Source organism: Globicephala melas, chromosome 3, assembly GCF_963455315.2.
Source record: "Globicephala melas chromosome 3, mGloMel1.2, whole genome shotgun sequence".
Classification (NCBI taxonomy): Eukaryota; Metazoa; Chordata; class Mammalia; order Artiodactyla; family Delphinidae; genus Globicephala; species Globicephala melas.
This window is the reverse complement of record NC_083316.1, coordinates 48,974,197-48,989,591: the sequence shown is the minus strand read 5'-3', so window position 1 is coordinate 48,989,591 and position 15,395 is coordinate 48,974,197. Positions and strand designations below refer to the sequence as shown.

The following is a 15,395-nucleotide window of genomic DNA, read 5'->3' as shown; positions in this document are numbered from 1 at the left end:
AATTCGAAAAGATACATACACCCCAATGTTCATAGCAGCACTATTTACAATAGCCAAGACATGGAAACAACCTAAATGTCCATCGAGAGATGAATGGATAAAGAAGATGTGGCATATACACACAACAGAATACTACTCAACCATAAAAAAGGATGAAATAATGTCATTTGCAGCAACACGGATGGACCTAGAGATTATCATACTAAGTGAAGTCAGAAAGAGAAAGACAAATACCATATGATATCACTTACATGTGGAATCTAAAATATGACACAAATGAACTTATTTACAAAACAGAAACAGACCCACAGACATAGAAAACAAACTTATACTTACCAAAAGGGAAGGGGGTCGGGGAGGGATGAATTAGGAATTGAGATTAGCAGAAACATACTATCAGTACTATATACAAAACAGATGAATAACAAAGTCCTACTATATATATAGCACAGGGAACTATATTCAACATCCTGTAATAAACCATAATGGCAAAGAGTATGAAAAAAAATGTGTGTATATGTGTGTGTGTGTGTGTGTGTGTAAGTGAATCACTTTTCTGAATCATCAGAAATTAATACAACATTGTAAATCAATTAAACTTCAATAAAAAATTAATAAAGTCAGTGTATTAAAATTAGGCTTAGAATGCAAATGTCTAAAGACCTTCAGTTTCATACCCTCAATTATATACAACTCAAGTTACTGCACCGTAATAGGAGAAAATAGGGCTCAAGCTGAATCCCTTACCCTGGACAAGATCTTTCCCACCACAGGACCTTGGTCTACACTATCTGGGACAGTGCTTTCTTTCTCCCTTTATCACCTAGTTAACTTCCATTTATACTTTATGATTTTAGTTCAAACATCAGTTTCTCAGGGAAGTCTTTTCTGACCTTATTATCAATCATCATAACATTGTAAGGCCCCCCGTCACAGATGTCATTTTACATGTACTTGTATGACCATTTTATTATATCTGTCTCCCCAGAACCAAGCACCTACCTATAAATATGATGAATGAAGTAATGAACATATGCCTGTCTAAAGGATACTAAATGCACACAGGTATAAATGCAAAGATTACATGTGACAAAAGCTCTAGTCCTAAGTATTTAAGTCATAAAAGCAAAGAAATTTACAGCTTGACAGAACAAGTATTTTAAAGAAAAATGCTATGAGATTTTTCCACGTCAGGATGCCTTAGAAATGCTAATGTGTATCTAAGACCTTGAGATGCTGTGATATCGAAAAGCCTAAAGCAGGCTAATGTAGAGTAGAACAGCATCATTTGGGTCAGGAGTTAGGCTTTGAAGTCAGTGAGACAAAAAGACTCTACAATCAAAAGGATTCATGAAAATTCCTTAATCATTAAATACAGTACTTACACAACGCTTTATGTATCTAATCTTGTATCAGTTTCTCTAATTCTTTCTGTGTAAACATTTCTAAGGCCTTTTAATGTCCTCCTCAAGAATGTTGGCAAAACCATCTCCATTCACTTGTAAAACCACCTGTACAATGGATTGGATTTTACATGTCAACAGTCCTTTAAAATAATTTGTCCACAAGGTTCCCCAAAATGTGTTGACAGTTTGGGGTTTGTGCATCCACTATCTTATCGATGTAAGTGATGCACTGGAGTAGTGCCATTGTAAGGTACTAAGGTGAGTATGATAAAAGGGTTTACAAATAAAACAGAGAATGCAAAATGAGCTGCAGTAAGAAAGAAATAAAGGTTGCTTGAGCTCAAACTAAGAAACACAAGATAAAAGAGCCTCAGCAACCAGAACAGAAGGAAGACAAAGAAAATAAAATGATGGTGAATGTTTTAGAAAGGAAATGAACCTCGGAATACATGCATCAAGATAAGCTCAGCTCAGGGAAGGTGACAGAGATTTATGCTAAGGGAATGCCTATAAACAAAGCATAGGAAAACACAGGCCAAGATAGCACCCCAACAAGCACCTTCTAAAATCCAAGTGAGCCTAAGGTACAAACAAGAAAGATGAGTTCTCAGGGAAAAGAGAGCTGGGAGATAGAGCTCAACTAATAAGCCTTGGGGACAGAAGTTTAGGAAAGTCGGCATGACAATAATAATGGTAGCAGCCCAGAATGAGAAATGAAGCAAAAAAGAAGTGCAAGTATTTGAAAGGTATGCATTCAGAGCCATGAAACTCCAGTAATGTGAATATAACTTCAAGCTATCCATCTGAACTATGTGTGCTCTCATCAATTAGCGTAGAGGAAGAGCTATTCTTACAAAAGAAAAGCAAACTACAAGAGCCCTTGTCTCTGAGGGAACTATTAGCGCCTTATTCTTCCACCAGTGCAACTGGAAACAGCAAGTCCATACAGATAAACTATTCGGCCACTATTCTGAGGTATGTTGTTTCAAAAATAAGCATGTCAAGTTTAATAGTACCTTTCAATGACAGTAGAGTTCGTTCTAGTGAACTTAGAACTGCAGCTTCATTGCCAGAAGAAACTTGTTGAAGGAATGTGTCTGTGTGGTGATTCCACAGAGAGCAGGCAAAACTATAAATTCCAGAAGCTAACTGCAAAGATATCAACAAATTTGGTCACAATATTATTACAGATTTCAGTAATCAATTAGACCTACGTAGTAATACGTTTTGGTTTTAAAACTGAGCACACATTTTCAATTCTTGACTAAAATAGTCAAGAATCACTTACAGCAACATTTTAAACTTTTTTTAGTCACAATGCACAGCAGTAAGTATAGTTTACATTGGCTGCTGCTAAGAACACACACACACATGCCCCCCCCAAATATTAGTTTCTTGAAACACTGCTTAGCCTAATGCCTGCATTGCAGTCTGATATTTCCTATTTTCACTTTTTTTTCTTCCACTAATAGTTGTAACACTCAGCTTTAAAAACAGAACTGTCACTGAGTTTATCAGATAAATCAATATACTAAGAATACAAAGGAGTTAAATTTCTGTGTTCTGCCAATTCTACCCATATGGTCTTGGGTATTTAAAGCCAAGAACATAACAAACCACATCACTTGTCAGGCCGCTTGCCTAATATGTACCAGTATTTAAAAACCTGACTCACACTAAGAACCACCTTCCAGTGGTATCTTCATTTTTTTCCCGAAGGTCTAAGAGCAAACCACCTGAGCCTACGTGGCAATCTTCTTCAAATAAAATTATACATAAGTGCATATGACTAGTTATCATTAGTACACTTCAGAATGATTTTTTCTTATTTGAGATATGTTATATCAACTAATTAAACACTGTATTTACTAATGTGGTCAGGCATCAGAAACCAGTCAGAAACACAATCCTATAAATATAATATTTCTATGAAAAAGCAAATTCCACTTGTTATTTTAATTCAGTAATCTTAATGGTCTGTGTGTCCAGGTATAGAGAAACAGCTTCACCATACCCCTTGGAAACTGCACATATCTACAGAGGCAAAGGCTTAAACCTCAGCTAATCCGAGTATTGGCAGAACATCTTGTGATCCTCCTGGAACACAAGAGGAAGCAACTGCTAGAACACCAATCTCCTGCTCACCTCCCTATCTCCTCTGTTAGATGGTTTCTCATGGCCTCCTGGAATCTGATAAGGTATAAAGTATCCTATCCCACCCCTAACTCTCTCCCCCAGAAGAGAGCTGCAGAATACAATACCACTTAGTTACAGTCCAGAATTGGCTTCCCAGCAATGGGGCATTCCACAACCTGGACTGGAGTCATCCAGCCCCTATTGCTTTGGTCATTGTTTTTAGTGTGTAGACATATAGCATTTGTGACAGAAATCAAGAAAGAAACAGCAGTATGAAAAAACTTTAATATTCTTCTTTGTTTCACACTCCAGTTCTGGAGCTAAGCACCTAGTTTAGGCATTAGGCATCTATTATGCCACAATTCATAATTCTTTTTAGCTAGCCTACAAAAGGGCTCTGCACAAACAGCGATGGCTGGAATGAAGCAGCAATAGCGCTACACTTTCAGCCCAAGGGTAAAAGGAAGGAGACAGACAAAGAAGGAAGAAACCACAAGAATTTGGGACGGAATACTGCTAACTATCCTGTAAACACAAGCCCTCCACAAGCTTCTATCTGCTCCAGAAAATACCAACTGATACATGGTCACAAAAGGCTCATCTGGAAAAGAGAAAGTAATAATAAAGCAAAAATAGGAGGGATAAAAATATTTATTCTACATTTTATTCTCAAAAATGTAGAAGGGGTAGGGAATATTCAGTTAGACAATACAAAAATAAATTATTTAATGAAACATTTTAGGTAGTAGTTCACGAAAATCCCAAATACTTGCACTTTTCTTTTTCTAAACCAGAAGAAACAGTGACACCCACTGACTGCTTAGCAACTTTGTAGAAGCATACAGACTTGACTCCTTGAATATCAAAGGCAAAACATTACAGGAAGTTTTATTTCTTTTAGCATTTTAAATATTCTTAAACTTTTTTAGCCTCAGGACCACTGTCCTCACAATTTTCCCTTAAGAAAAGTGAGCACCAAAAATGTTTAAATCAAAGTCTTGTAATTCATCACTAATAGTGGGGCAATGAATATTATCCCCAAACTGGAGCTTTCAAAACCTGCTTAACCTAACTCTAATCAACAAGATAGGGACTTCCCTGGTGGTCTAGTGGTTAAGAATCCATCTTGCAAAGCAGGGGACACCGGTTCAATCCCTGGTCAGGGTACTAAGATCCCACATGCCGCGGGGGCAACTAAGCCTGTGCACCACAACTACTGAACCCGGGCGCTCTGGAGCCCACATGCCACAACTAGAGAGAAGCCCATGTGCTGCAACAAAGAGCCCGTGCACCACAACTAGGACCCTACACAGCCAAATAAATAAATATTAAAAAAAAAAAAAAGATAACCAAAAAATGTTTCAACATGTCAATGGTGCACCAATAAAAAAAGAAAAAGAGAGAATACTATTCTAACTTAAAAAGGCTCCTAAGAAGGAATTAATTCCCTGGCGGTCCATTGGTTAGGACTCCGCACTTTCACTGACAAGGGTGCAGGTTCAATCCCTGGTCAGGGAACTAAAATCCCACAAGCCGCATGGTGTGGCCAAAAAAACAGACACTTAAGAAACATGATCAAATGCTATATACCTGCCATATTCATTTTTCTGGCTCAAACACACCACCTGTAAACATATTTAAGAACAACGTAGAAAACTGGCTAGAAGTATTACATCATATTAAATCACTACTTTTACGTGTGTCAAGTATGATAAAAGTTAAATGATTATATAAGCTAAGTAACCAGATTAGGCTCAAGATGGAATCACTCATGCTAAGCCCCACAGCAGCAAACCAAAACTTAGAACTAAGGTTCTATGCTGGGCTCTCTCAGAAAAGGCAGGTCTAGGTCAACCAATCAGTGCCTGCCTGCTCAACACAAGTTACCTGACCCAGCTCTAAGACTTCTCTTTGCTCCATATGAGGAAAATAACCCTGGATTTAGCTATTCAGCTAATTCCCAGTCTAGCTTCCTTGTTCCTGCTCGCTTTTGTACAAAAAACTCTTTCAGCTTGTACAGCTCTTTGGAGCTCCTATCTGCTAGACTGGATGCTGCCTGACCCATGAATAGTTGAATAAAAGTCTACTAGGGGCTTCCCTGGTGGCGCAGTGGTTGAGAGTCCACCTGCCGATGCAGGGGACACGGGTTCGTGCCCCGGTCCGGGAAGATCCCACATGCCGCGGAGCGGCTGGGCCCATGAGCCATGGCCGCTGAGCCTGCAGGTCCGGAGCCTGTGCTCTGCAACGGAAGAGGCCACAACAGTGAGAGGCCCGAGTACCGCAAAAAAAAAAAAAAAAAAAAAAGTCTACTAAATCAGTAAACTGTCAGTGGAAAATTTTCTTTTAACCTTTAAAAAAATAAATCTATCTTTTTACAAATGAATACTCAAGTATTTAGTAATAAAATATCATGAAATCTTTAAATTACTTTAAAATATCTTAGAAAAAGCAATAAAGCAAAAACAGCGAAATGTTAACTGCTAAATCTAGGTGATGGGTATATGGCAGTTAATAGTTTTTCTTTATTTTTCTATATGTTTAAAAAATTCACAAGTAACTCTTAAAACATCCACACATTTGTAACAAAAAAAGGTAGTTACTTTAGTAGTAGTCAGCTTTTTCCTTAATATTTAAATATAAATTTGTTTCCACTTAACCATGACATACATATATATCAAACTACCCAAATGTGTCAGGCCAGAAGCTTTGGTGGATTATAAGGTTTCAAAAACAATTTCCAAAGTGCCAATGTCTCTCAATTGATATTTATTAACTTTCAATGAAGGACATTCCTAAAGACCTGTAACATCTGTTACCTACATATTTTTTAAGTAAAATCTAATTTTTATTTTGTTCTCAAACTTGCCACTGGTACACCTCAGGCCCAGGAAGGTCACTGTGGCCCATCTTCCAGATCCCTCAAGTCCTCTAATCCTAGCAACAGCCATAAGGCTGTCCTTAGCTACTGATGTCTAGACAATGCTCTCAGGTATACAGAATATGATCTCAATATGAGGAAGGAGGAAGTGAATCTACCCTCCTCTCCATTTGGGATCCTGCCTTTGTTCACAGCTGCATTTCAGGCATCCAATACAGTGACTGGCAGAGTAGGAACTCAAATATTTGTCAGACAGATAGACATGGGCAAAAAACAAAGCATAAATCGGCAATGCTTCAAGAGCCCCTTTTCCTAGGACCCAGACAAGAGTCCTTGTGAACCATCCAGAAAGGATAAGCACCATGCTATACTCAAAATCTCCTCTTCTGTTTAGTGCACAGCTTTTTTTTTTTTTGATCAAGTTAGTCACCTTGACTCTCTCCTCCATTAAAACTTCCCACCAAAAGTTTCCTCATATTTATATAAGCCTAGACTCACACGCATGCACACACGCGCACACACACACACACACACTCTTAAGTCCCCATACAGGCTCATAGCAGAGATGACCCTTTGTGTATTACAGGAGTCACTCTTTAAACAACGTGATTAAAAGCCAATTTGAATTTGGCAGAGCAAGAGACAAGATCTAGAATCAGCATTTAATCAGTACTTGGCATTTAAAATCACCCAAACGAAACTGAAAACAAAATGAATTTAACCTACTTGATGATTTGCTTATAAACACATTTATCTTTTAAATAAATTTCACTATTTTGTAAATTTCCTGGAGGTTCAAGCTATACCATATAAGTGGCACCTTGGCATTCTCAAATGTAACATTCATAACTTCAACTATTTGGGAATTTTCCCTAAGGACCACATCATGAAATTATAAATTTATAAGAAGTTAAGTATGAAAATCTCTTTTACGAGGCTGAGTGAGCTTATACTAACCAACCCATCTCAAAGTAGCTATGTGGTTCTGTTTTGTTAGTTTATTCAGAAAACAGTAACTCATCAGGAAGACTCTTTGGTAGTATTGCAACCTGACTTCACCTTGCCACACAGTTTTCTCTTATCTTCACCATGCAAATAATACATATGCTGTTAGTGGGAACATTATTCATCATAAACCCTTCAGTTTTTTATATTTTCCTAAATGTTAGCTTTGACTATAACAATGTAATACAGTATTTAGTTTTCTTCTGTGGCAGATTTTAATAAATTACTAAATGAACTTTGAGGGTTTGTGTCTTACGCCTTTCCCCATGAATGTCAAGAGACGACTATTTGTCTCTTTCATCTTCTTCAGTACCTTAGATATCTCTCGTACACAACAGGCAAACAATATCTGCTGACCTACTCTCAGGGAGAAGAATTTAAGATTAATTCCTAACATCCAAACTTTAAAAATTCACAATAAAAACTGGTTATGGAAAATGTCCTTTTTAGAGATTCATACTCTATAAATATTATTGGATGAAATAACACATTAAGATTTGCTCCAGAAAAGAGGAAAAGTAAACGTGGCAACTCCTTAAGAACTGTTAAATATGAGTGAAGAATATATGCGAGTTGTTGTATTGTTCTCTCAACTAGAGTATATTTGAAATTTTCTTAATTAAGAAAACGATATAACTGGTTGTATGCCAAAATTCCACAGAAAAGTATCCAATAAAGTCAGTAAGTCAAGAACTTAACTGTATGCTAAGAAAATACAAAAAAAATAAAACTAAATGTACAAAGGTCTTGGCTTCTAGAAAAAACAGTGATTGAAAACGCAAAATTGGGGCTTCCCTGGTGGCGCAGTGGTTGAGAGTCCACCTACTGATGCAGGGGACATGGATTCGTGCCCCAGTCCAGGAAGATCCCACATGCCGCGGAGCGGCTGGGCCCGTGAGCCATGGCCACTGAGCCTGCGCATCCGGAGCCTGTGCTCCGCAACGGGAGAGGCCACAACAGTGAGAGGCCCACATACCGCAAAAAAAACAAAAACAAAAAAAACCGCAAAATTGATATTTAAATTACACCATAACTAAGATTTCCATCTCAAAACTTTAATGGTGTTTGTATAGATTAACTTGGAATAATAAAGATTATAAATTCTCAGAATCACACAACTTTAGAATTGAAAGAAAATTTTAAAGAATCATAAAGTTTAAATGTCTTACTCAAAATTCCAAAGCTGCTCAGTATAAAGAAACATTCTTCACTGGAAACCAGGTCTTCTCATACTTGTTAACCCATATTTCTAAACACAAGTGAAATACACTTGCTTTCAAAAAATCTTTTCTTCTTTTTTGAGTTTCAGATTACTTCATTTACCATAGCATAAACATTTGTGGGTTACACATCATGTCTACAAGGTATTATTTGGTTAATACATTTACAAGTACATTAGAATTACTATCTGTACCTTAAATCCCTTGCTTTTGTAGACTTTAGATTTTAACTGTACTTAATGCCAACTTTTTTATATTCAGGTTTGTATGAAAAGCTTATGATTTTCTAGAAAATGAATCCTCTTTGTGTCAAATCAAGCTCAATTTTGTAACTGCAAAGCAATTTTCTCTCCACTGCTGATTTAGTAGTTTGTCACCCCTGAAAAAGACTTATTTTAACGTGGAGGGAAAACAAGATATAGAAATTGTTGGGGCACGCAGAGCAGTAGGGAAGGGTTTTAAGTGCACACTGCACTACTTTGCCATACCAACTAGCTCAACTATGACCTTACACTTAATTTTAGGTGGGAAACTAATTTAGTACATGAAGATCATCTTAACAATAAAGTAAACACATTACTAAAAGGAAGATTTCCGCACACTTCAGATTACCAAAATAATAGGAGTTGCTTTATTAACTAGCAAACTTGCTCTTTATAATAGTATCTTCCCACACATGCTACCTTCAATTAAAGTACACATCTTGTTCCCCAACCCCATGAGACAAGACTCCCCTCCTAGTCCCTACTGTGCTCCATGTTTCCAGGTTCAGATACTCCATTCCAGAATGAAAGGTGCTAAGCTGAATTATTTCCTCCCGGTATCTTGAGTTTTGTATATGCTCCTCAAACTCCTGCTTTTTGAAGTTTTGCACTATACCACTTTGAAATCTAGAAGGTATCTAAGAACAAATCTCTTCTTTTACCATTTATTCATTTAACAGTTACTGAGCACCATCCACTGATGTGCATTCTCCTGGGCTGGATAGTAGGACTATAACAATAAGAGCTACAGTCCACCCTCATAAAATTCAGTGTGGTGGATCTCAAAAAGGTAAGTCAACAATTATAATGTAATTACAATGCAATGTACAGTGTAATAAATAATCTGCTGGAAGTAAGTACAGGATGCTAAGGAGACCTATATTTCATTTTATATGGAGAGGAAATAGCCTCACACTACAAGAAAACCAAGCAAGAAAGTTGAAGTGGACAGGAAGCTAACGCAAACAAGCTATACAGACTAAGGCTAGTTTAGATACAATTTGTAGAGCCTGACTAGGCTAGATATAAATTATATCTGAAAACCAAGGAGGCAACACATTAAGAGAGTACAACTTCAGAAAGTCAAACTAAGAAGTAAGACTTCTATAGAAGGGGACCCTTCACTATAGAGTAACTGTAACCCAGAATCTTCTACACATTTGATTTTGGAAAACGTCTATATAAAAGAAATTGAAGGGGCCTAAGATGGGGATAAAGGTGAGAAAAATCAACAAGAAATTCATAGAGTGACTTGAGAAGATAAAATGTCCATTTCTTTAGTCCTTGTTAGATATCAAGCAAAACTGACAAGGATTTTAAAAGCAACCTTTAACAAAAAGAATTTCTTACACTCAATATCCTCAGATAAATAGAAAATTGGCTATTTAAACCTACTGGGTTAAAAATAAAGAGAACATAATGTGGTTCTGGTTTAAACTTTGGTGTATTAAGAATCACCTGGGGAGGGCTTCCCTGGTGGCGCAGCGGTTCAGAGTCCACCTGCCGATGCAGGGGACATGGGTTTGTGCCCCGGTCCGGGAAGATCCCACATGCCGCAGAGCGGCTGGGCCCATGGGCCATGGCCGCTGAGCCTGCGCACCCGGAGCCTGTGCTCCGCAACGGGAGAGGCCACAACAGTGGGAGGCCCGCGTACCGCAAAAAAAAAAAAATAATCACCTGGGGAACCTATCAAAAATGCAAATTCCCAAGCCATATCCTCAAAGTGAGGATTCCAAAGGTAAGCAAGAACACTTAAAAACACTTGGAGACTTCCATTGTTACCTGGTACAGTTCAAAATGTTAGGTTGAATAATATGAAAATCACTGTTCTGGTAGTTCAAAACAGTGAAATACAAACAAAAGCACCAAAGCAACTGAATAGAAGGTAAAGTTTTTTCAACAAATGGTGCTAAAACACCTATAGACACCCTCAGTCGTGTCAGACTCCTTCCTACATCCACCGATTACCCAGGCGTGTCAATTGTAACTTCCTAAATTTCAACTCTACATGCTTCTAAATGTTCTCTTTACCGCTGCTTCATTTAAGAGCTTCATCATCGAATCTGAACTGCTTCAGATAGCCTCAAACCAGTCTCTTTGCCTTCAGACTGTTCTCCACCAATTTTTCCCCCTCACTGGCGACTAAGTGACCTTACCAGTCATATCACTAACCAGCTTAAAACCTTTTGGGTGTTATCTATTAGTATGAACCTTTTGAGGTCAATTAGAAATTAAAAATCCTTCAATAAGATATTTAGAGGTAAAATTACACACCTTTTAATACAAGTAGCACAGTTTTCATTATCAAATTCTTTGTTAAATCACTTACATCATAAAACAGTTTTCTATCAGCAGCCAGTCGTTTAGACGCCAGGGTCTTGGTAACATGATAAAAGGTAAGCAACGCTCTGTGCTGTCGAAGATCATCTTGTACTTTGACAGATTCTATAAGAGTGGGAATCAGTTCAGGCCACTGTCTAGGACAGTCCAATCGAGCAACTTTTGCAATCAGCACGGCAATTTGAGTTGCAATCTAAAGGAAAAAGAATTAATCTTCAGAAATAAACATATGAAATTAAAGCAATAGATAAGGAATGCATTCATAGTTGAAAATTACCTTTTTGGTTAATTATACATTTAACAAAAATGAGTAAGATTTCACTGAACAACTGCTTAAGATAGTAGTTCTCAAAGTGTGATCTATGGATCCCTAGGGGGCCTAGGATCCTTTCTGTGAGGTCCTCCCTTTCCCAATAACGTACTGGTGTGAAGCTAGATTTTCATCACATAGCTTCTGCCAAAATAATATCACAACATTGTAAATAGCAGATATATTTGAAAATCTAGATGTCTTCTTTTAAATAGCCAGACACTAAAGAGATAGGCAAAAATGCCAAACAATGTTACTCTTCTCATTAAATATTTATTGTTTGGCGAAATAGCTATTGTTCACTTTTTTAAATTCTACTTATGTTAAAAAATAATAGTTTTTTAGATTTCTCAATTTTAATTTCTAATACAATAAATATCAACATATATAACCATTTCGTGTTTTACTTTAGCAGTATAAGGAAGTTCTAAGAATGCAAACTTTGAGAACCAATGACCTCAGAGTAGAAATGAACATCAATATTAGGTATTTACATAATATTTGTTCAGATCAGTTTCACAAATTCTGGTTGACAGAACACCTAAGCAATGGTTTACCCCTCAATCACCCAAGACCCTGACCCCCCATCCACCTCCTGCCCCACGGAAAGTAACTCTGTTCCTCTCCATCTTCCCTCATCTCCCTCAGTTGAAGAAATGCACAGCAAAAAACTCAGATCACTTAAATAGGTTTAGATAAAACTGCATTGGATACACCACCTAATACAGTGTGCTTTAATATTCAAATTAATGAATCAAATGTAAGAAATAGTAGTAACTTGGAAAAATAATTTTTGTATCATAAGCAAACTTATTTTATTCTTAAAAGAAAAATCTCACTATAAGGGAAAGAAAAATTCAATTCCCACAGAGTAGTGAGAACTTCAAATGTGATGAAGGAAACAGACAAAAACCAGAAGCCATCCTGTAGTTTAGGGGAAGGGGGGATGGGAGTGCTAAATTAACATCTATAATTAATATATAGAGATGTGCTTTCAATATTGGCTCAAAAACTGAAGAAGTTAAAAAATATCCAAGTATATCTATCTTCAAATGACTTCTGAGTTTTAAATCATTAACAGCCAAATCTAATCAAAATTCTTAACAGGTAGACTTGGATCTAAAAATTAAAAAACCATCAGAGAAATGTGTATAAACATCACAAATGAACATTATAAGATTTTATTTTTAACGCCAAGAAACAAAGTTAGTTTGGAAAAGAAGCAAAAACTAAGGGAAAAGAAAGAATAGTTGGCACTCATTTTCTCACTAACCTGGTTTATTGGTTCATTGAAGTTGGTGATTAGCCCTGCACGCAATGTAGATTTCTCTTCCTCTGAGAGAGCACTGTAAAAAGATATATTTGTTATGCAAGAGAATGCTGCCTAATAATGAATGCAGGTAAGCACGACTGAGAATTTTAGCAATAAAAAGTCTTTCAAACAATGTGTCCTTGATTGTTTTGGTAATTAAACAGAATTATTTCCATTACTTGTATATTGACACATCAGGTAATACAAAAGCACAAAATTCCTTCACAACTGAATAAACAGGAAGCACAAAACAGTAAGCAACAGGAAATAAGATAAATCCAGAGTAAAGAACGTGATATTTTGATGTTTCCTTCTATTGATATAAAAACAGTTGCTTACCAAAAAATTAATGACGGTCTTTAAAAAATCTATGAGTAAATATTAGTCTTACACTGACTTCTTTTACAAAATTCTATGTGGAAAGGGATCAGGAATCAGAGAATATTTGGGATGGAAGACTTACTAGAAATCAACTAGTTTAAAATCTCTCATTTTACATGTCTGAAAAGAATAAACACGATACTAATAAGTCTGACTGCAAATGAGGAAGGAAACTAGATAGCAAAAGGAAAGAGACGGAGACTATCCATCTGTATAAGATTGTATACATTTTGAATTTTGAACTATATGAATGGTTTTATTTATTATAAAATTAAATTTTAAAGAACTGATTTTAAGGTTGTCCGTTCTGGCTATGATAGAGTAGCTGGCACTGGATGAATCATCCCCCCAAAAATGTGCTATCGGGCTTCCCTGGTGGCGCAGTGGTTGAGAGTCCGCCTGCCGATGCAGGGGACACAGGTTCGTGCCCCGGTCCGGGAGGATCCCACATGCCGCGGAGCGGCTGGGCCCGTGAGCCATGGCCGCTGGGCCTGCGTGTCCGGAGCCTGTGCTCCACAACGGGAGAGGCCACAACAGTGAGAGGCCTGCGTATCGCAAAAAAAAAAAAAAAAAGTTGCATACAATTTTTTAAAAAAATGTTTTAAAGCGTCTGTTGAGTTGAATTGTGTACCCCTCCCCAAACCCTCCAAAAGCTATGTTCAAGTCCTAACCCCATATACCTGTGAATGTAACCTTATTGGGAATTACGGGCTTTGCAGATGCAATCAAGTTAAAACGAGGTCATACTGGATTAGCGTGGGCCCTAATCCAATGACTGGTGCCATTTATAGGAAGAGAAGAATTTGGACAGAGACACAGAGAAGATACTTGAAAATAACACTATGTAAAAATGAAGGCAGAGATTGGAGTGTTATTTGGATATTAACATACCTCTCTCAGTAACTGATGGAAAAGGTAGCTCAAAATCAGTAACAACACAGAAGACTTCAATAGCATAATTAACAAATTTGACCTGATATATAAAACATTATAATCCACAACAGCAAAACATACTTTCCTTTCAAGTGCATATAAAACATTTACCAAAATACCATATGATGGGATCATAAAACAAGACAACACATTTCAAAGAATGAAATCAGTAACAACAACAAAAAGTCCCACATGTTTGGAAATTAGGTGAAATACTTCTAATTAGCCTATGGGTCTAAAAAGAAATCACAGGGGAATTTTAAAAATATTTTTGAATGAATGGTAATGAAAATACTACATATCAAGGCTTGTGAAACTGAACTAAAGCCATGATTACAAAAAAGCCTTAGTGTTTTAAATGCATATAAAGAAAAACTGAATATCAATTATCTAAGCTTCCATTTCAAAAAACTAAAAAAAGAACAGTAAATTAAATTCAAAACAGTAATCAAAAGTACATCAAGCCTTATAAAGTACAATACCTAAAGCAAAGATAGAAAAATAGGCCAATAGGACAAAATAGAGAATCCAAAAACAGATCCATATGTATAAAGTGCCTGATTTATAACAAGGGAACCACTGAAATGCTACTGGGGAAAAATACATGGTGCTGCCCCTACTTCACATCTATAACTTACACAGAAACTGTAAGTTTACACAGAAATCACACAGACATACACCAAAATGTGAAAAGTAAAAAACAAAGCTTCTAGCAGAAAAAAGAATATTTTCATGGCTTTGTGTTGAGGAAAAATTTTGTAAACAGATCCCAAAAGAATTAATTATAAAAAGAAAGGTAGCTAAATTGAATTTCATTAAAATTACAAACTTCATCAAAAGATGCCAGCAAGTAAGTGAAAAGGCAAGTCACAAAATAGAAGATATTTTCAATATATATATATTCAACAAAGGACTTATATCCAAATATATATATAAAGTCCCATAAATCAATAACATAATCCAATTTTTTTAGATGTGCAAATGGCAAGCCCTTCACAAAACAGGATTTCCAAATGACTAATAAGTATACGAAAAAGGTACTCATTGTTTATCAGGAAAATGCAAAAATTACCAAGCACACCAGCATGACTAAAATGAAACAGATCAGACCAAGTATGGTGAGAATGTGTAGCAAATGTCAACGCCCATGCTACCAGTGGAAGGGCAAACTGGTACAAAGAGTTTGGAAAACTAATTGACAGTATCTACTA

The 15,395-nt window shown here is 36.6% G+C and overlaps 1 protein-coding gene across 4 annotated transcripts in view; it reads right to left on the bottom strand.

Annotated features, from left to right (window-relative positions):
• IPO11 (importin 11) overlaps nucleotides 1–15,395 on the bottom strand; it is a 214,953-nt gene that overhangs the window by 153,044 nt on the left and 46,514 nt on the right. For all 4 annotated transcript variants that reach the window (XM_060295810.1, XM_060295809.1, XM_060295813.1 and 1 more), the window contains exons 4-6: nucleotides 12,832–12,904; nucleotides 11,238–11,441; nucleotides 2,423–2,555 (exon numbers count right to left, since the gene is read on the bottom strand). In XM_060295810.1, coding sequence (XP_060151793.1) covers nucleotides 2,423–2,555; nucleotides 11,238–11,441; nucleotides 12,832–12,904 — 410 coding nt within the window. The remainder of the gene's footprint in view (nucleotides 1–2,422; nucleotides 2,556–11,237; nucleotides 11,442–12,831; nucleotides 12,905–15,395) is intronic.